The sequence below is a fragment of the Podarcis tiliguerta genome (assembly GCF_965153285.1).
Source record: "Podarcis tiliguerta genome assembly, chromosome: 7".
NCBI classification, from domain to species: domain Eukaryota; kingdom Metazoa; phylum Chordata; class Lepidosauria; order Squamata; family Lacertidae; genus Podarcis; species Podarcis tiliguerta.
Genome location: NC_139540.1, coordinates 31,587,348 through 31,610,600, shown reverse-complemented (window position 1 = coordinate 31,610,600; position 23,253 = coordinate 31,587,348). Strand labels below are relative to the sequence as shown.

The 23,253-nt window shown below is 40.5% G+C and overlaps 1 protein-coding gene across 3 annotated transcripts in view; it reads right to left on the bottom strand.

The window, feature by feature from the left end:
* JPH1 (junctophilin 1) overlaps nt 1-23,253 on the bottom strand; it is a 61,316-nt gene that overhangs the window by 10,749 nt on the left and 27,314 nt on the right. For all 3 annotated transcript variants that reach the window (XR_014513886.1, XM_083451092.1, XM_083451093.1), the window contains exon 3: nt 5,195-5,313. Coding sequence is in view for 2 of the 3 variants with exons in the window: in XM_083451092.1 (XP_083307218.1) it covers nt 5,195-5,313 (119 nt within the window). In the remaining variant the exon portion in view is untranslated. The remainder of the gene's footprint in view (nt 1-5,194; nt 5,314-23,253) is intronic.

The window sequence follows — 23,253 nt, the reverse complement described above, 5'->3', positions numbered from 1 at the left end:
CCATGCATACCAAAATTAAAACAGGAGAGTGAGTTGAGGGCAACCTGAAACAGAACTGTGGCAAAATGCCCAGTGTTCTTACACTGCAAGTTTTCACCACTTGAAAGCATTGTTTATGGTAACATGTGCAAGTTTCAAAGTCAGTTCTTCCCGAAGCAGCTTCCAGGGTCAAGCAGCTTCATTTCTGGCATTACTATTTCTTTGAATTTCCTTCTTGTCTGCATCTTTCCAGTACTGAAGTACCAAGTAACCCATGCAGAGCCAGTAGATGCAGGCAAAGAAGAGGGCTATCACCTTGCTTCTCCATGTCTTGCGTTTGCATACACAGCCTAAAATAGCATTAGCACTTTTGTGGCTGTATCACATTTCAAATACATGGGCTGAGCCTGCAGTGTTTGCCAGTTCACTTCAATGGGCGTAGGATCACGTCTCTCATCTAATTTGCTGACTCCTATCACCTCTAAGTTTGTTTCACAGTATTACGCTTGATCAAGTTTCTTCCTTCCATTTGATTATTATCTCTTTCTCTTTTGCTTTTTGGCAGTTTTAACTCAGATTGAGCAACATTTACTCCAATTTTCTATCACCGGCTTGCAAGAAAAGGGACCTAAGTGAACCCTTTCTCTAAAGGAGACTTTACTAGTACCATTTGTACTTCTCTATCCCTCTTTGGGCTTTACGTCTTATCATCACTGACGGTTGGTGAAAACCACAATCGAATTTCAATTTTTATATCAACCTTTTGCTACATATGTCTGCCATGCATTTTTTTTTAAACACATTTTTATTTTGGTTTTTAAACAAATACAAATTCTGCCATGCATTCTCAATAAACAACAACAAAAATTCATTTTTTTTCATTTCCTATGCATCTACCATAGTCTGATTCTTCTAAAGTTTCTAGAAGCCCTATCTTAAACAACCAGCATAATTTTAGAAGGGAAAGCTGCAGAATTAGTCTCTAGACCTAAAGATTTATGAACAGTATAATAATTTCCAGCACACAGCCCTGAAATTCAAAAGTTGTGGAACATAGGTCGGAGCCATCACTGAAAAAGCCCTGGCCCTGGTGGAGGATAGTCTGGCTTCCTTAGGGCCCGGGACTTTTAAGCGGTTATTATTCATGGACCTTAGGATCCTCTGTGGGACATACCATGAATGAAATCCTCAGTGTTTCATTTAATATTTATTTGTTTACATTCATTAGTCATAGGAAATTGGAGGCTGCCTTATACTGAGTCAGACTCCCAGGTCCATCTAGCCCAGTACTGTCAACACTGATTGGCAGCAGTTCTCCAGGGGGATTCAGGAAGGAGACACTCTCATTCCTACCTGGAGAGGCTGAGGATTGAATCTTAAACCTGCTGCAAACAAAGCACGTGGTCTACCCCTGAGCTATGGCCACAATGACCTGGTCCTCAAGGTTAGGTTACATCTTCATATGTTTATATATCACTCCTCAGTGATTATTTACAGAGAGTTCACCCCTCCCCCCAATGAACACACAATAACCTCAATAAAACAACAGATTAAAAACTACTGCAGCAGAAGAGTTGCTCATCAAATAAAAAAGGCCTGCTAAAATGAAAAATCACCTTTCGGTGCCAAAAATACATTATTGTAGGTGCCAGACAGGCTTCCTGGGGAGATAATTCCCATAAACAGGAAAGAATGCTGAGAGAATGCAAAGGCACTATAACTGTATACCAGCTCTGTCTCATCACATAACCTAAAAGCATATTGAGAAAAACAAATACAGAAATAAATCCTAACTATGCAAAGGAAAATTCTGGGAATCACAATTAAAATGGCGTTCTTAAAACAAATTAATATAACACGAAAACCCTCTTCACAGACAGAGTTTGTAAGCAAGGTTCCTAGTTAGGACAAATATTTATGGCAGCTATAAATATATATTTATAATAAAGACAATGAATGTGTCTGGCAATACTCCATGCAGAAGCCTCTAATTACTCATCTCCTGAGCATTTTAAAGGGCCAGTATAAGAAAGGATAGAAAAGTGCTGGCAATTTGTTTTCAATTGCGTGTTACGATGCTTAATGCTTTCCCTAGAGATGTAGCTTTTGAAAAAACACACAACTTGCCTCCAGAGTTTCATAGAAAAGACTAAAGAAAACTAGAATGCGCTGTTCCTTGAAAGGCTCAGAATCCAAGAAGAGAATTGATGTTGTTTAAAACTGCACTCTTTCAAAGGGCACATTATTTTTCATGAGACGCCGGAGAGACATATTTTGTGAATGCAATTATCAGACAGCATTTTCAAGAAACTGAACATGCCCATGGCATTGTGTGTTAAAGGACAGTGAGACATTAGGAGCCTCAATGTACACAAACCACTGGAGAATAGGACTTTGTATCAAATCACGGTTGGCCCATGTAGCTTAGTATTGTCTCAGTACTGACTGATAGCAACACTGTGCTGAGGATTGAACTGCAAAACCTTTGTGTGCAGTCACTCCTCCCCACATTTAGCTCACATGCACTGACATTTTTATGGCTAGCTTAGTGTTGTCATATGTTCGGATTTCCCCGGACATTAGTGGGATTTCAGTGGCGGAAGTGACATCTGGGGGGAATTTCCAAAAAGTGGCGTTTCATCCGGGATTTTCTCCTAAGTAAAGGTCAACAGATTTTCACTTCTTGAAATATGGCAACCCTAGCTAGCTTACTGTGACAACTCAGCGAGCTCTTTGCTACTGTGTCGATTCCACATCTTGCCCCTAGAATACACCTGATGTGCCTGTATATTTATTATCACATAGCACGTATGAAGTTTATATATTTTTTCTAATGATTCAAATAGCTGAGTAACAAAAATAAGTAACTCCCTCTTGCTCACTTTAGTTATGCAACATTTTCTGACATTCAGTAAAAAGATTACAACAGTAAAAATATGACAAACTACTGCAAGGATGGCATAAGCAACAAACAGTTGTATAGCTGTAAAAATTAGACCAATAAATATTTTTTTACTCATAATATCTGGCAGAGATTCCTTATATTCAGTTTTAGTGTAAGAACTGACACAGTTTTAGTGTAAGAACTGACACATTTGTTTCATAGGTAATATTTTCAGCCAATGAGCTAACTGATGTTGGTACTTTGAAAACTGGGGAGACTGTTTTAATTTCAGTATATATGGACTCTTTAAGTGGATTGCGCTCACTTGCATTCAAGGGAAAAAAGACGCTCAAATAAGGCAAGATGCTAGCTGTCTTCAGTTTCTTTTCTTTCCATAAAAAACCCCACAGTCTTGTGGAGTTCCTATGTGCAGATGTGTACTCATTAAAGGACAGATTGCTTGCTTTTCATGCTAAGCATTTCTAGTCAAGAAAAGGGTAAAATTACATTTCCCCACAATATTGTCTTTCAGGACAATTTGACACAACAAGAGACTGTTGCCTAGCTACAGTCAGGAAGTGCAGAGAGCTGCCATGGCTAGAAATGGGAACTGTCAGATTTTTGTGCTGATGTCACAAATGAAGAGCAGGTTGATGGGTAAGGTGTGATGTGTATTTAAGCTTCAGGGCAGCTCAATCCATCCAGCAAACCTACTGCGTCCCCCTGACTTGGAAAAAAATACGAAGGCTTGGACTATGCTTACCTACGTGGAAGATGTACGTTCTGGCTTCTAGCTGTAGCTTATTAGCATTCAGCTGCCTAAGGTCTAAACTAGGCAATATGGCAAGGTTCCATGATCAAATCTACTATTCCTTCTAGCAGCTTCACTCCCATAGCACCAATTTGTCAGCATATGCTCACACATTTCCACTGTCTCATCTAGTTTTGTCCTAAGGTCTATGACTGGCAGGGAGGACTGAGGCTATCTGATGCATCACTGAATTTTTGTAGCACCTATCAGCAAGCTTTGGAGCTATTACAATCTAACTGACTTAGGAAACAGAAACAACTGGGAAATGGTTATCTGTGGATAACAACTTTGAAATTCTTTTCTTTCTTCTGAAATATTTAGAATTCCAATTTTTAAAAACTTTTTTATTTGCCAAGTACTTAAGGCTGGGTGTTTGGTTTTGGTTTTTGGTAAATAAGAGTCTGTTAAACAGGCAACATCATTTATGCATATGTTACATCAGAAATGTTTTAAGCTACATATTATTATATCAGAGTAGATCTTAGCTGGCTCTAGAAAAGGTGAAAACATATTTCAAACTTCTAACATGAAGAAAGTAAGCACCTATCTATAAATAAGTAACATAGCAAGGGCTTTAAATTACAAGAGCTTTACAGTGGCATTACTACAGGCTCATATATCTTCTTGTGTAGAAATGCCGATATACATTCAGGCAGCTGGTGTAGCATTCGGAATGAGGGCTCCAGTTCAAGTCTCAGGTCAGTCAGAAACTCACTGGCCTTAGACAAACTATCTCTCAGCCTCATGCTGCATTACCCTAGTATGAAGATGATATTGCTCAATAATATGGGCCCTAAGTAATGTCCTTTTAAAAATGATTTCATGATGGAACAGATATGGAAACCTTACACTGTAGTAGCTTGTTCTCTTTCAGATAATGCAACACCTCAAACATGCATAAACTTAGACAGAACAGTCCTCTGAGGACACGTTAAGTATCTTGCTTAATATCTGGATTAAGGAGCAAGAATATATGCCAAAGGTCACATGAACCTTTCAGGCAGATATTCTGTAGAACATGTCATTTCTTTCCTTTCCATGTTAGCCTTTGAAATGGAACTATTAAGCCACTCTTTGGTATTCAGGGGAAGACATGGATAAGAACATTTTTTTTATCACGGTACTGTATTTCTTTAAGCCATGTTCCAGTTTCATGACACAAATTTTTGACCTGCTGGTTAAAGAGCCTCCTGCCATGTCACTGGGATCAGTATGTGGGCCAGTGAAGAAATGGTTATATTTTGCATTATTACAGCATCACTTTTGCAGGGATTGTTGAGCAGTGCCTTAATATGTTTATTTCTGTAAATCCTCATGCCTTCTGCAAATCACAAAACCCAGAGCATTGCAGCATTGTGAAAGCTGTGACATAGGGTTCAGTAATGTCCACTTGCTTGTGCAACAAAAATCAACTGGTACAATGGGAATTTTGGGTTGTCTTCTCCCTGTCCCACATCCATCTGTTTAAAATGTTGTAGAAAACATCATTCCTCTGCAAACTCACTCAATTCCCATGTTACCTGGCTGGTAGAAACCCGGGGAAAGTTCTCTGGCAACTGCTCTGGCGATGTCACACTCCTGACGAGCAGATTGGCTGGCTTGATCTGCAGCATCAGCTTTAGCCCTTGCGTGCGCAGTTCTGTAGAAGGCATTAAAAATGTGTATGAGCACAGCTGTCCTTTGTATCAATACAAGTAATTCATATAAATATGAAAAAAGCCCATCTAGTCCAGCATCATTCTCCCAGGGGGCAACCACATGCCCCTGGGAAGCCCAAAAGCAAAGCAACTTGTGATTCCTGGCAACTGGTATTCAGAAGCCTATTGCTGCCCACAGTGGAAATAAGCCATAGCCATTTTGGCTAGTAGTCACTGATAGCTACCATATAAAATTCAACACACCAATTTTAAAGGCAATATGCAATATGCCACACAAGGCATATTGCCACTACAGACAAAAAAGCAGAGCAATGTAAAGGTAGCAGAGTGCTTAAAATGCCACAATATTGTTATTTTTGCTAACAAATTTACTATGCCAAAACTTCATGTGGACCACTGTGTCGTTTTTACTACAATAAGCTAACATGGCTACTACGCCCTGGATTCACCCCCCTCGAGCATTTGACATGAACCATTCAGCACCATGGATCAAATTCATGGGGGCAGAGAGCTATAAATAGTTGGGCATCACTTTGAAGAACAAAAGCAGCCGAAAAAGTAACATAAGAAAAGATGGGTGCACATCTGAAACCTTATTTGCCCTTGCTTGCATTTGTTGTTACCTCAATCACATTGATACAGTTGGTCCAAAGATCAAGGAAGAATAACAGGAGGAACTGTACTGGTAACATGTGTCACAGGTAAATTATAAAAGGTGAGAGGAAGACAGTATGAGAATATATAACAGTATACCATTTTCCCAAGAAGCATGTGAATAAATCACAAAATGTAAAAATAGTTTGCCTTCTTCTGTTCTTCTCCATGTGAGTCCTTTTAAAGGAATCCTGAGAACTGCAGTTTGTTAGGATGCTAGGAATTGCAGCTCTCTTGGAGAGTGAGAGCGAGCGAGTGAGCGAGCACACCATCATGCCAGCTTGCCTCATATCCCACCCAGCCCCTTCATCTATGTGTATGTGTGTGGATAGAGTGAGAGGTTTGAAGAGGATAGTCTATTTGATGGAGGGCTCTGCACAATGAGGCCTCTAAATTACAGAAGCACTTACATGTACAGAGCATGGTCCCTTCTTCTGACATTTACTTTCCTGTGCATTAAAGACATTGCAGACAGGGATGTGATTCTGCTCTCCCTCCCTCCATGCAATAATTTTTGGAGCAGAGTGCCTGAAAGGTGTTTTAGTATACATATTTGTGTGGGTACATCTCCATGTCTGCAAATGAGATTGTGATAAGTACCTTGAGAGTACTTATGATGGTTGGATAGTGTTCTCGAAGCTACCAGCATGAGTTTGACCAAACTGCGGGAGGCAGTGGAAGACAGAAGTGCCTGGCGTGCTCTGGTCTATGGGGTCACGAAGAGTTGGACACGACTAAACGACTAAACAACAACAACCTTGAGAGTGTGGTACGAAGGAGAAACAACCAGAGCCCCAACTAGAAGATGAGTGGAGGGTCCTCCTTTCTCTTTGGACAGAGTCCAGAAGCCCAGCTCATCAATGGGCTTCCTAGCTGTAACCCATGTAGTATAAAGTAGGCTTAGCCTACTGGGGCGCCCTCCAGATCTTTTGGACTACAAGTCCTATCAGCCTCAGCTAGCGTGGCCAATAGCCACAATGATGGGAGTTCAAAATGTCTGGAAGGAACATTAGACTCTTCCAGGTATGAAAGCTTTTGAAAACATAACTGAATAAATATTGTAAATGGATGCAAAGCCGGTCAAAATACAAATCTCTCAAAAGGTAAAAACAGTCCTCCTTCAGTGTGAAAAAGAAGATGCATTGTTATTCCCATCCTGCCCACAAATACAAGAATTCCTTATTTCCCATCCACGTAGCAAACTATCTTCACTTCATTTTCCAGTACATTTTCATGTCTCGCACTTGTGTGTACTCAACCTTTTCTGTAAACAATACATATACAATACATATACCGAAGCAGTATGTCATCACATATGCAAGCAAGGGAACAGTGGCGTAGCGTGGGGGGTGCCAGGGGTGCGAGCCGCACCGGGCGCAACATTTGGGGGGGCGCAAGTCCAGAGGGAAGGGACAAGCAATCGAGGCTTGGTTGGGGTGAGGGATCGTCGTCTCCGTTTGGCCGGCCCCCCTCGAGGAAGCGGGAGGGAAAAGAGCCGCGCAGCAGCAGCAGGGAGGAGGAGGTGGAGGAGGAGGTGGAGCAGCAAAGCCGGGAGGAGAGCGGGCCCGTCCAGGAGGAGGCGCGATGCTCGGGACCGATCGGGGCTCCGGTTCGACAGGCGCCGGCGGCCGGCTACAGCCTGCCGGCCCGCGTCTTCCTTCCCCCTCGGAGAACTCAGCGGAGAAGGGCAAAACTAGTTTGAGTTGGTTCTGCGGAGTCTCTTTGGCTCTGGCGCCCCCCTACCGCTTGTCTCCCTCCTGCCATACCAGTCCCAGGGGGCACCGACCCCCCACATTGACCCTAACTTCCATGTGGTTTGCTCCTGAGTAGCCTCTGGTTGGGCAGAAGAGCTTGTCCACCTGGAAAGGCAGCCCACCTAGGAGAAAGAAAACTCTTATCCTAAACATCTGCTGCCTTGGGAGAGATCTCCCAGTGGTGGAGTTTCCTTCCTTGGAGGTTTTTAAACAGGTCGGTTGGCCACCTGTCATGAATGCTTTAGCTGAGATTCCTGCATTGAGGGGGTTGGGCTAGATGACGCTTGGGTCCCTTCCAGCTCTGTGATTCTATGAGAGAAGAAAAGGCTCAGGAGTAAACACTACACAAATACCGAGTGGAGTCCCCAACATGGTTGGATGGCACCTGGAACACCTTCATCAGTGAGGCCGAGAGGGGGGCTGTCATCTGGGCAGCAGTCAGTGGCGTAGCGTGGGGGGTGCAGGGGGTGCCGGCCGCATCGGGCGCAACATCTGGGGGTTAGGGTTAGGGGGCGCAAATCCACGAGTTAGGGGGCGCAAATTACTTTCCTTGCCCCGGGTGCTGACAACCCACGCTACGCCACTGCAAGGGAACAGCCTTAAACACAAATTTTGTCTTAATTTTTATGTTAAAACCTAGCTTCAATAAGTTATCGCACCATTTCCCATTTATCTTCACTCTTTATCTTTTTCTACTGTTCTTCTAACTATCATTGACATTTATTCCAATTCAACACATGCTAAAACTCTCAAGCTCTGGCAGTCCCTCTTTTCTGCCCTGACCTGCTGTTCACCCTATGCTTGGGCCCCTGCCTTCTGCTTTTCTCTTTTCCCTCTATGGCCTCCCATAGCACTTGGCTCTCACCCATTCTTCCTGACATTTGTCCTCTCACTCTCTGCCAAACCAGCAAGTAGAGAGTGGCATTTGAGGTTTGTTATAATTTATGCCATTCTTTCCGTAAGACTTCCTTTCTCCATTCCGATTCTGAATCTCAGCTGCTTCTGCTGAGGGGTTTTTTTTTGTCTCTGTTTTGAGTTATTTTGTACTTACTTTCATTCAAGAGCTGCTTCACACATTAAGGATTTACCACTGTTAAGTAAAACCATTTGTACACACATGCAATTTACTCTGCATGCATGTAACATAGACACACATTTGGAAGTTAGGGTCCCTCCTTTCTCCCGCCTCATCAGAGGGCTTCTTATGCTAACAAAATTTGGGGAGGAGAAGTTCCCTTGTACAAGTGGAAGTCATTCTACAAGTGCAATGACTTAACTGAATTCAACCCTGGGTGTCTGTTTTTATATATATAGTATTAATGTGCATATAATAGACTGGTATTTTCAATGTTTTACAGGTGATTTTTACTCAAACTGTTACATAACAATATAATATATATATTATTCTGGATGATTTCCCTTCACCTTCACTGGATTTTTCCATACTCATACTAGAGTTTGAAAAATTCTTTCTTTCTCTGTTGAAAGAAAGGAAATTTTTGCTTGCAGAGAACCACTTGCACCAGGTGCGAACAGGTGTATGCATGGCTGGTAAACAATGAAAAGCACCAATTTTGCCTCAGACTTTGCTGGATGATAACTTCTCCATGCACAGAGCTGCAGTTATGGCCTGGTTGCTCTTTCACAGAACCATGGAACCCTGGAACTGTAGAGTTGGAAGGGATCACAAGAGTTATCTAATTCATCCCCTTGCAACGCAAGAAGTTTTTGCCCAACTCTGGGCTCGAACCCACAATCCTGAGATTAACAGTCTCATGCTGTACCGACTGAGCCATCCTGAGCCTAAACAAGCTCCTGGGAGAGAAGTGATTTAGAGAGTAAAGAATTTGGACAATATGGTTCTAGGTCCAATGCCAGGCCTTTTCTTCTAAGTCTAGCAACACCAAGCAGGGGATTACTGATGCTGTGTTCTGTTGAACAGATCATCCTTCTGGTAAGTGCAGACTCCTACACAGTGGGACATTTATCAGAACTCTTGTGCGTCACATCTTTGTACAGAAAGTACTGACAGATGGAATAAGAATGTGCTGTTTCTGTCATCACTGTTATGGGTATATCTACTCGTCTTATAAAAAGAACCTCTTCAGTTTTCACTTTTTAAAATAGCTCCGGAATTAAAATATATTAAAATCAATTGATCGTTTTGAGTATGTTGAGCTATTTCCCACATTTCACTAAGAGAACCTGGAATGAATTTTCCAGGTATGAATTAAGATTCTGAATGCCTTTGCTGGGGGTTAAAATACGCACCCAGAATTCAATGCTGGCCAAGTCCCTTTACTTAACAGCACAGACGAGTGAAGCCATACATACACCAGGTTTGAGAAATCAAAACAGTCTTGTGTATGTGGATTACATCTATGTATCTCTTTTAGAAAAATAATGTGAGGGCTATCTTTTCTAATAAAATCTGAAACCCATATTTTCATAATTTGGTTGCTCCAAGCCTTTAACACTCAGAGTATAAACTTTGATAAATTAATCCGTATAAAATATATAACTGAAAATGACATATATTCTGCAACACTACACAGGTAAATATCAAAATTAAAGATAGAGTAAAAAGCATTACCCAACTCCAAATGACCAGCACATAAATATATTGCTTCCAGTATACTAGAATCTCATCAAGGTTCCAAATGTGCCAAAAAATATAAAACAAATAACATTAACAATGAACAATATATAAATGGGCTAAGGTAAAATACCATTATGATAATGGAATCCTGTAACAATAATTAAATTGTGTTATCCTATAAAGGCCCAATACTTACTTGGAGGGGAGAAATCCAGTTAGACAATGAAAATTATCAATTGCGCTGCTCCCCACACCACCGTGTCTTGTAAGTAAATAACAATATTTCCATTAACTGCCTTCATCAATGCTGCTGCAGAAGCAGTTTCTCCTAGTGCAGGTCTCCTTCCCTTGGTGGCAATTTTATGTACTTCTTTATAAGATTATAACAAGGCAGAAAGAGAAGACTCACAATTCTGTTTGCTGCTTTTGTTTGCAAGATCAAATATATCATTAAAGATCTAGCTTAAAATTTCACCTTAATACATTGAAATCAATTGTAAAGACTAGGTGGGGTTGGAGTTGCTTGGCCCTGTGCACGCATGCCCCCACACCTAAATTGTTCACAGTATTGCAGGGCCATGATGTCATAGCTCTTCTCCCGTCTTTTGATACCAAGAGGCAAGTTCCAGTGAATGAATTAAGAGAAACACTGACCAGTGTCAAAGTGATAATTCTTTCAACTCTACAGAATCACATGCTACTTCTGTTGTTAGCATGGTTTTTTTGCAATAAGGGAGAAGGAAAGGAGAGAGCAGCAGCAAGTATAGACTGCTGGCAGCAAGCTTAAGTGATTGCAAAGTCTATCTCCAAGTACAGTGGTACCTCTGGTTACGTACTTAATTTGTTCCGGAGGTCCCTTCTTAACCTGCGGTACCACTTTAGCTAATGGGGCCTCCCGCTGCTGCCACACCACCACCGTGCGATTTCTGTTCTCATCCTGAGGCAAAGTTCTTAACCCGAGGTACTACTTCTGGGTTAGCAGAGTCTGTAACCCAAAGTGTTTGTAACCTGAGGTGTTTGTAACCCGAGGTACCACTGTACGAGATTCAGGGAAGAGGGAAGGAAGAGCTGGTTGGAGAAAGAAATACAGAACTTGTGAAAACAGGGTGGGTTGCATTGCAAAGCAACAAGCCGAGAAAGAATTTGTGGGAAATAAGGCATATGATTAGTGAGTGGCAAGATAGCTGTTCAGTTCACCAAATGTTAGCTTACCAACAGCCTTAAATAAAACTTTTATTAAAAGTTGTTGCTACTGAGTGGTATCCACTGTTCACGGTGTAAGCTTTCAGTCAGAGAAAGAGAGTTATGCGTCTATGAATGGAGCAACACTGGAACTCATCCACTATCTTCACATTTTAAAAAAGCCTGCAGTATCCTAAGAATGCATTTCTCTTCTCTTGTTTCCGATTGTGTAATGGGTTTGAGAGCAAACTATTGGGCATGGTTTACTACAACATGAGTACATACATATGCACCATGATGAGCACAACAAAATGTAAGCCAATTTAATTGTACACTTAGTGGGGATTTTACTACTGCAGGAATCTTCACGTAATTCATAAGCACAATCTTAAAACAAAGAAGATGGGGGGTAGCATTTACATTTTAAGCATCTATTTATTACACCGCTACAGGATATGTACTGAGTTCTTTAAATTAGTGGAATTTAAGGAGCCTAGTGACATGCAACAATACAACTTCAAATCTGTCTGTCTATCTGTCTGTCTGTCTGTCTGTCTATCATCTACCTACCTACCTACCTACCTATATCTATTATCTATCAACATTTCCTATAGTTACCTGACACTTAAAGCAAAATGTAACTTTTATAAAAGATAAAACAAATTCCACCTTCATGGTCGTATGGTCCCCCATGAACACCTATAGATAATTTCCAGTCTACCCTATCCTTACCTGCCTAACAGGAATATAGGAAGTTGCCTTATATGGAGCCAGAGCACTGATCCACCTAGCTCAGTTCTGTCTATGCTGACTGGCAGCAGCTCTCCAGGATTTCAGTCACAGGGCATTCCCAACTCTACCTGCAGGTGCCAGATTAAGCCTGTGCCCTTTTCCCCAAACATAAACATTGACACCTATGTCTTGGTGATTGAATTGCAAGAAATATTACAATACCTCAATATACTCCTGATCATAAGAAGTATATTAAAAGCCTTTGTATACAGGAATTGCAGGTCTGCTCATTTAATTTTAACAGGTGTTCAAGGCTCCAAAAAGTCCAGTTTGTTCCCTATAATAAAGTTCTACTAATAAAGCATGCTTTCCAAGCTGAGATAAATGACTCAAGCCTTTGGTACCAAACGCTGAATATCAATATTTTAAAGTGTTATTTCCCATGATCAGCCTTTGTTTACAAGCACATAATTTCCACCGATCTGAAAAGACATTATGTTTGGATAGGATGATGGAAAGGGTTTTTTCTTCAGCAAGTAAAGTAAAACTGCAACACACTGCAAACCAGCTACCATTAAGCAAATGGAAAATTTGTCACAAATCCAAATACATTTCAAGTAGATCCTTTAAAGCAAACTCTAACGTTCCGAGTTAAGCGAGTACTTAGCTCTGTCCTGTACACTTTCATTGAAACGCTTCACTGAATTTTAAAACATGACCACCACATGACCTATACCTAGTTATGCCAGTGGACTGATCAACCTACATCAAATGGCTGAATGATTAATGTGTTTTAGAGAGGTACAAAGTGACCCAGCCTATCATCACAGTAGCATTATTTTCTAAGTAGAGAGCCCAAAATTGTTCAGAAATGAATATCTACTTTAGGTCAAAGAGTCAGAGCTCTCTACAGAGTAATACATTTATTATACCATGGGTTTTAAAGAATCTACTTCTCTATTAGGATGCAACAGCACAGAGCAGTGGCTCTCTGAGCCTCTTGGGCTTGCTAATCAGAAGGTTGGCAGTTCGAATCCTGGCAATGGGGTGAGCTCCTGTTGCTCTGTTCCAGCTCCTACCAACTTGGCAGTTTGAAAGCACGCCAGTGCAAGTAGATAAATAGGTACCGCTGCAGTGGGAAGGTAAACGGCATTTCCATGCGGTTTGGTTTCCGTCACAGTGTTCTGTTGCAGCAGAAGCAGTTTAGTCATGCTGGCTACATGACCCGGAAAGCTGTCTATGGATAAACGCCGGCTCCCTTGGCCTGAAAGCGAGAGGAGCGTCACACCCCAGTTGCCTTTGACTGGACTTAACCGTCCAAGGTCATTTACCTTTACCTTTTACCTGTTAATCAAAAAACGATTTCATGACTCAGTTCTGTCTCTGCAGATGTTTCTTATGCATTAACTGTGGCTGTGTTTACATGTAATGATAAGCCATGTTTATCTTAAATCCTTCCCTCTACTGCACAGGTCCCTGTGTGTCATCCTCTGTCCCCTGGTCAGCATCCACATAGCTCAAACAAGTAATACTATGACTAGTTGTGTCATCCAAACCTGGACTGTGTTTTGTAAGCCTGAAATAAACCAAAGCTTTTTCTGTAAAGTATATACTTCCATTTTAATCCAAAGCATAGGATGGGGGTTAACCAAATGAATCCCATCAGCAAAAGCCCATGTGAGGACCTTACTAAGGACTTAGTAAGGACTTCTGCTTGTGCAGTGGGGGCTTCTCCCCTCTCCTCCAGCTGTGCCCCCCCAATTGTCTCAAGGGGATCAAGAGAACACCTAGAACTGTGAGGGGAGGAGAAGGAGGATCATTCTGTCTAACAACCCAAAATGCTGACACTGACAGGAGTGTCAAATCAAAACAGCAGAACACTGAATTTCTCCCAGTGTCTGACAGAAAAGGAAACAGTTTAGGTTGCACAAAAGGGTCTAAAATCGTCAAAAGAGGAGATAGAAAGATACCATACAGCCTTTGAGGTCAGTCTCATATACTAACTAACTGAACCAAATACTGTAGGATGTTACAGAAGTGACAGGCACAGAAATTCAAGAGTGCAGGCAGGACACATCAATTATTCTGGCAGGAGCAGGGACAAGTTATATTTCCTTGCCTGTCCTAATCTTGGGCTTCTTTCTCATGAGTAGATTTGCTGACCAGTTATGTTCTAGGCTACTGGTTGAAATGGAATCCTTCTCAGCTAGCGTACTTGACGGAGGCATTAGTAAGTCTGTTGGATGTGGAAGGCTCCATTTCAACAGGCATATTCTTCTCCTTTCCACAAGTTCCAAGGAGAACTTGCTTTCCACATGATGTTTGAACAGACACTGCATAGACCATCAACATTGCTAGCTGGCAGGGGTATAGTTTTCATCTTCAAGTTGAGGCCTCTCTAGCAAGCAGATCAGTTGCATCTCTTAAGATGAGCCCTGGAGGATAAAGCCAAAGGCCATCATCCTGTTTCTTGCAGTAGCCAACCCTATGAGTATGGGAGAACCTCCTTTCTTACTTGCTTTTGAAGCCTTCTAGGTTGGTGGCCACCATTACAGCTTGTGGGAGCAAATCCCATACTTTAACTATGGGCTATGTAAAGAAGCACAGTACAGTACAGTAGTTTCTCCTGTCTGTCCATGTTCCCAACACTATGCATAATTCTATTCAGCTCTATCATTTCCTTTGAACGTCACTTGTCTTTTCCCTAAACTAAAATGCCTCTGACATTGTAACCTTTTCTCATAGTCAAAACTGTTCCAGGTATTTTGGCTGCCTTTTCTATTCCTTTCTCAACTCTAAAATATCATTTTGGAGATGCGTCAACCAGAAGTATACACAATATTCCAGTTATACTTCTAAGACTGTGTATAAGGCATTTACGACATTGGCAGTTTTATTTTAAGTCCTCTTTCTAGTGACTCCTTACATAGAATTCACCTTTTTTCATAGTGTGGAGAGATTACAGAGGTTTGGACTAGATGGTTCTCTGAGTCCCTTCCAACTCTTACAATTCTATGATTCTATGAAGTTGCTCAGATTTAGATCCTAAAAAGGGAAAAGATGAATATTGAGATTGCTGCACAGTGTTGACTCTGGAAGGCATTCATGTTTAATAGGCTTGAGCCTGAAAGATTTTCATGAGGTGATTAGGATATCTAAAAAAGGTCAGCTAATTTGATTCCTGGAAAGGATAAAAGCCCATAGAGGCCTGATGGTTTTAAATGAAACACCATGTTGAAAGATTGAGAGGCCAATTGGGGAATAGTTTGATCCTGAAAAAAATGGATCTTTACTCCACTACTATGAACACATCACAGTATTAAAATGAACAACAGTGGTTTACAGAGCAGAGCTAGAACAAGAGATCCAATATGGGCAACAATGTTTTGGAATTATAGCAAGGGGTCCACTTAACAAGGATAGAGAAAGCTTGGTGTGGACCATTTCCCCCTCCATTTATTTGCAAAAGTAAAACAAACCATTCATACTATATTTTTTTGGTTCAGTGGGTTAATCCAACAAAGTAGAGACACTATGTGTAAAAAAAATTACACTCAAATGTTTCAGGGAAATAATAATAGTCATGAATGCTCAAGGAGGAAGGATGGGGTGGGAGGAACATAAAACAAATGAAAAATATCCCAATTAATAAGCACATTTGCAAATGTGAAATGCCACAGAAGTTAAACATTTTCCTTTATGGGGATGACATCAACATCTTGACACGGTAAAGAAGCAAGGTATAACTAAAAGCAAAGCTGTTGTGTAATTCATTTTTTTCAGCACACAGACCCAAAGTTGTTCTGCCCAAATTGGTTAACCACATACAGTACTGGCTCTAAAACAGAGACTAAACCATGGCTGACCACCCAGAGCAAGAAATAACAAACAGAAAAGGGAATAAGACATCTGGTTAATTTTACTGTTTCAGGCTGTGATAAACACAGGTAAGATTATTTACTATAGAAGGCCAGCATACCTCTATAATTAAAAAGCAAAGAAGTATGATTTGTGCTTCAGACCTATTGGTTTTAGTCAGGTGTAAACTCATTCATAAATTTAAATCAATTACTCAATCTATTAAAATGCATATAATTGACGGACTAAAAGTTATTAACCAAGAGACCAAAAAAATAATCAGAGAGGCATTTACATGCAACCCTGCCCTAAAGAAATGCAGAACTGAAATTATTGTACGTCTCCACTATTGCAAAAAATAAAAATGTCTATAACCATAAATCAGTTTCTAACTAAACTCCAACTAAACAATCACAAATTATTAAATAAAGCCATGGCTGTATAATGCAGCAATATTAAGGATACATTGGATAAAAAACAAAAAAGCAAACTACCGTACTTTTCTGTGTATAAGGCTGTTTGTTTGTTTTTACTGAAAAACTATGTTTAAAATAGGGGGTCATCTTATACATAAGTAGTGCCTAGGGGAGACTTGGGATTGGATGATGGCGCGAACCGGAGATGTTCTGCAGCGTGTTACTGGTGTCTTTGGCAAGGGGTGGCAATGTTTGTGTGTTGCTGCGGCAATTGGGCGGGCAAGAGGCTGCTTCTGCTGGTGAGGGGAAAGACGTTAGGAGGCTGTTTGCCCCGTGTGCGAGTGTTACCATTGGCCAGGCGGGTAAGTGATATTCGGCAAACCTCCCCAAAAAGCTCAACAGCTCTGGAGGCCACCATCCCCCCAAAAGCTCAGCAACTCTGGGCAATCTCCCCCCATTTTCTAAATTTTTAGGGGGCGTCTTATACATGGTGTGTGTGTGTGTGTGTGTGTGTGTGTGTGTGTGTGTGTGTTATACACAGAAAAGTACGGTAAATCAGATAGCCAGGACTATGGCCCAGAGACAGAAATGGAAAGAAAGATAATAGGAACTCTGTTTCCAATTTTGTAATATGTACCTCTTGAGTAAGCAGGGCAGCTGCCTCTTGGTTAAAGGAAAAAGCAACTATACTTAATCTCATGACCTGCAGCAAACTCGAGAGTGTTTGAAAGAAAACTTCAACAAATGAAATAAAAATAATACTAGAAGTTCCTTTTTAATCCAAGATTTTTATTCACAGAGTGAAAAGTACTGTCTTAATTAGTGATTTATTTATTGCTGTAATTTATTAGCTAAATGCTTGCAGCTTCTAATAACCCTATGCTTACACTTAATGGGAGTGTTTTGCATCTGAACCTCACTCAGTTTTAAAATGTATTAAATCCTAATGCTCATTATCTTAATGTTCATAAACATGAAAGCTCCACTTTCCATCACAGTAGTCTATTGAGATATTGGCCTTATTTAGATGTAATAGTTGACAGGGACTGTAAATGGACACATTTACAAATGGGAAAAGCTGTTGTGGGCACCAAACATACACTGCAACCATACAAAACATACACATGGCAACCAATTCTATTGGCTATGATAGAGTTCTTGTTTCATGTATAATTTCTGTATGGGAGGGGGCCCTGTAGCTTCATGAGCAACATGTTGATAATCCCCAGTTCAGCAGTATAGGAAAAAGCTCTACTGAGTCTGTGGCTAGTATGCCCCCTCTTCCTCTTCTGGTGCAGATGTGAGGCAGTCGGAAGCTTCCACTTGTGCTTTAGATCAGGCTTCCTCAACCTTGGTCCTCCAGATGTTTTTGGCCTACAACTCCCATGATCCCTAGCTAGCAGGACCAGTGGTCAGGGATGATGACAACTGTAGTTTCAAAACATCTGGAGGCCCGAGGTTGAGGAAGCCTGCTTTAGATTAACTGCAACTTGTCACAATTAATCTGAAATGGAAGTCTATGCAATAATATCCAAAAATCCTTTGGAGATCTCCCCCACTCTGCAATGGCCAGATGGCAGAATTGAGCTATGGGAATTCAAACAGCCCAAAAGATCAAAACATTATGGATATTCAAAATACCTTTCTTTAGAATCAAAGCACACCAAGAGAATTTTGTTGAAACAACACTGAATAATTTTCTATTTATGTTTGTGCAAAGGATGAGCCATAATATATCCTATGAAATATTACTCAGCTAAGAAATATTCTGGATATTTCTTAGGACCATAAAGAAGGCTGATCGCCAAAGAATTGATGCTTTTGAATTATGGTGCTGGAGGAGACTCTTGAGAGTCCCATGGACTGCAAGAAGATCAAATGCATCCATTCTTAAGGAAATTAGCCCTGAGTGCTCACTGGAAGGACAATACTTTGGCCACCTCATGAGAAGAGAAGACTCCCTGGAAAAGACCCTGATGTTGGGAAAGATTGAGGGCACAAGAAGAAGGGGATGACAGAGGACGAGATGGTTGGACAGTGTTCTCGAAGCTACAAACATGAGTCTGGCCAAACTGTGGGAGACAGTGGAAGACAGAAGTGCCTGGCGTGCTCTGGTCCATGGGGTCACGAAGAGTCGGACACAACTAAACGACTAAACAACAACAACAACAAGAAATATTCAGCTAAAAGATGGCCTTTTGACAGTATTACTTATTTATAAAAATTCTAATCTGCCCTTCATAGAATCACAAAGATGGAAGGGACCGTGAGGGTCATCTAGTCCCATCACCTGCAATGCAGGCATCTCCACAAAAGCATCCATAGTAGGTAAGGATTCAGCTCGCGGACTGGGTCCAGTTTATCACCACTACCTTATTGTCTGCATCCCTTTTGGTGGAATTCCAGCATCCTGTTCTCACAGTGACCAGATGCTGATGGGAAGACTGAAAGCAAGTCCCTGAAGGCAACAGTACTCTCTTCTCTTGAGAACCCCTGCATCTGGTATTCAGAGGCATACTGCCACTGACAGTGGATGTAGACATTGCATCTTTATGCTGGCCAATCATTTTCTGGCTGGCACTTGTTAAAGCAAGAGAGTTCTGCCAGGAGAAAAGGTAATGCATCCATTCTTAATGCATCCATTCTTAAGTATGCTTTCTCTGCATACAAGAGAAAGCAAAGAGGCAACTGAAGGATCAGGATCAGGATATTCTTCCACAGTAAGTCTGTTCAATGCCACTGGTTTGTGGCACTAGTTTCAATCAAGGCTGGCATTAGACGGCACAGTAGCACAACACTAATTTATATTGCTCCCTGGAAAAGACCCTGATGTTGGGAAAGATTGAGGGCACAAGAAGAAGGGGACGACAGAGGATGAGATGGTTGGACAGTTTTCTCGAAGCTACCAGCATGAGTCTGACCAAACCGCGGGAGGCAGTGGAAGACAGGAGTGCCTGGCATGCTCTGGTCCACAGGGTCATGAAGAATCGGACATGACTAAACGACTAAACAACAACAAAAAATTTATATTACAGGGTTTGGTCCTTTTAGCAAGGCAAGAAATCATTTACAAACCAGTCAGTAGTTAATCTACAATGCAAAGCACAATCCTGAAATATTTCAGTCACAGGATCATACTTTCCAGAAGTTTCACGATATAAAAAACCCAATGTATTTATGAAGTCACAGGTGAAATAATTTCAGTAATTAAATAGCATATCTAAATAGCTTATGGTTAGAAAATTGAAATTAAAATTACAGAAACATACCATGCATGCAAAAAGAAATAATTGTGCACTTACTAGTTCCTTGTTTGGGTTCAGAATGCATCAAATCTTGCTTGCTTTGATATTCATACATTTCCAAAAATATTCATTATCATCAGCATCATTATTATACATGATGTGTTTTTGTAGAGATGTGTTATGACCTTTCCATATTAACCTGAAGAATCATTTCATTTTAACTTAAGCTGAATGGTTTACTCTTTTTTCCTTAACTTCTAATTCAGTTTCTAATGAATAAATGTAAGCAAAACAAAGTGACTGACTCTCTAAGACTGAAGCATCTTTTAATATACACTTCCAATTACATGTTCTGCAGTTTATTTAAATAATTAGCCACAGATTACACAGACAGTCAAATACACCCAGTTAGCATGCATATTGCCAGCATATATTTAAACTACAGTATGTATTTGCCTAATTGGCTCATAGTAGCAACTGGCCACACCAGAAAGGAGAGGCCACACACATTACAAGTCTGAAACAGCATCAACCAGTCAGTTTGGCAGCTAAGGGCAGATCCACCCAATTATGGTAATTCAGATGTAATGGTACCAACCCACCTTAAATATTTAAGAAGGAAAATAGCGTCAGCCCATGAAGGTGAGAGTCATCTACCTTTAAAAATATTTTTTGCCTTATTGAATGACAAGTGATATACACTGCCTTGCTAGGAAATAAGTTTGAGTGAAACACACCACCACTAAGAGATAACTTGTAATTTGAATGTCTTGTTATTAAGTCACCGTCAGTGCACTGGAGTGAATTCCAACCTTTTTTGAACTCTTCTGAAATACTGCTGGAAGCAAAGAGTGGAATCTGTGATAAGGAGTACTCCAGTTCAAGAGGGAAGATTTAGTTGATGGAAATGACTTCAAGCTGTAGAACACAGATGATGACTGGCATGCAGTGTTATTTATTTTCATACAACAATTCAATGCACTTTACAAATCCCAGAAATGTAAACAATGAAATTTGAACTGAAAATTCTAGATTTTTATGTGTGTCTCTGTGTATGCATATATAATTCTTTCTAAAATGGTAGAGCTGAACCAGAAGTAATGGGGAAAATGCTTCCTGTGTAGTTTTCCCTACACTATATTGTCTGTTGGGGATTATATTTCATGTATTTTAAGTTACAGCTAATGGTTTGATCTTCCTACCCATAAATTCTTCTTTAAATGCTATAGCTTAAGTTTTTCTATATAAACCTGGGGTTATTTGAATAAAAGCGTGCTATATATGCATATATGCTAGGCAAGCTAATATTGAAAGTGAATATGTTGATGCTTAAGACAAATAATATAACAATATTATATCTAATGATTGAATAAAGATAATGTTTTGCTTGCAGTGATTCAGCTGATGTGGAAAACCAGGTTATAGCTGATGAGATGGGAGCAGCTATCACCATAGCAACCATCTATCTCTTAAGAGAGAAAGTGGAGAGAAGCACTAGTTATCTCTCCTTGCCCATCTAAACAGCTTTGTTTTGATCCTAGATTTAGGGATCTTAAATAACTATTCACCTTGGCATGAAGGTGAGAGAAAAGATATGGGTATTATTGCAAGGACAAACATGCATATCCCTGAGTTGCTATTCAGGCAATACCATGATGGGAAAGGTAAACTCTCAGAGTTGTTCCAATTAAAAATAAGCGGTGGTATCCAACTAACTCACTCTGACAGTGCAAGGATTTCTGTTTGCACAAGGAAACTTCTCCCACTATCCTTCCCCGTGCCTCCCCATATATGTTTTGGTAGTTCCCTCAACTCTCTGGAGCAGATTTGGGATGCAACAGGATATGTGCAGAGAGAGGAGGGGTGGAGTTCTGTTGCACAAGCAGATATCCTTGTGCTGATGAATAAAGTTTCTTCAATGCTGCCCAAACTTGCTATTTTCTATAGGATGATAAACTGAGTTTTCGTGTAGGTTATGTGCTTAACTGAAGCTTTTTCAACAACCTTCTGTGTGGTAATGTTGTAGCTGGATTCAAATTCGTAATTTTGTAGTCAAAATAACATATGTAACAAATGCAGGTTTTTTAAACCAACAAATCAACGAACAGAAATGCCTTAAATCCAAATAAGCTGGCTAAAATGAATTGCAGGTATAACTGACTGTTATGGAAAACATCTGAAAGGCACACTGTTGCTTTATATTGCTTAATCAGCAAATGAAAAAATACTTTCAATGTTGGCAAAACTGGGAATTTCAGGCTAGACTGAAAAATCTCCTGGTGTGACTCTCTGTTCTTATGAACACATTTAATTATAGCCGGAATCACACAATTCTGAATTACCAAGCTTTAATTTTTTACCCCCATAGGGAGATGAATGTTTTTAATGTGTCTTCAAAGTTGAGAAGTACACAGAGAAAAGTATGGGTACCTCCATTAAATAACATCATAACAATCCTTTAAAAATATGAATAAATGTTATGCACTCAAGTCTTTAAAAACAACAACACAGGAACAGCAACAATAGAAGTGGGAGAGGCTAATTTCAAATAGGTAGGATAGGAATACCAACTCCAGAAAAAAATCTGAAGCATATCTTTATAAAGGAAATGATCAGAACTTGCTTAACAGGAAAGAAGCAACGATAAAACAAAAGAAGTTGGCAACCCCCAAGAAAAACAGAGTTTTTGAATATGTAAGTAGAAGCATCAACTATTTCACAACAGGGCACAAATTTATGGAATTTATGCCATGCAAGCTTCATTGAAATAAATGGATGCAATTGCACAGATAGCATTCCCAAGAAAAAGTTCACAGTAGATATATCAAATAGCAATAAAGGAATCAGGAATAGGAAGTGGGGGTCTAAAAACCTGCTGCAGGTGGAGGGGGTGGGTCTAAATAAAGCATGGAATAAATCTTGATTTCCATTATGCCTCTTCTCCCAACTTGTTCTGCAAGCTGCTTCACTTGAGTCATCCCAAAGAGGTACTTAGTGATTGCTGCCTTGCCTCTGCTACGAAACCCATGCTGCTTGGGCTGGTATCTGTGAGTAGTGCCTCCATAGAGGTGATGTGTAGAAAGACCTCATCATAAAAGCCTGCTGCCTCCACTATCTACCCAATGGCCAGAGGACTCATTGGACTGGATGTGATGGAAAGTCCTTTTCATAGGTTTTGGTCGAACGGGAGATAATCTGCTGTCAGTCAGCAATACATCAGGGCAAATGTGTTATTTTAAAGGCCTTTGGTGGATGGTGGCAGTGAACATGTAGCAAGCTACCCAATATCTCCCCCAGCCCCATGCCCCCCAGCCACTATACACTAACCATGGGATGATAGTGCAGCTCCTACAATTATTTGCAAGGCTAGATTTACCCAGCTTATTCATTCAAAATAGTTGCTCTTGGTTTATTCACACAGAAGACCAAGCTAGCTACTGTTATCTGTAACACTGCAGAAATATTTTGGGTGCATGCACAT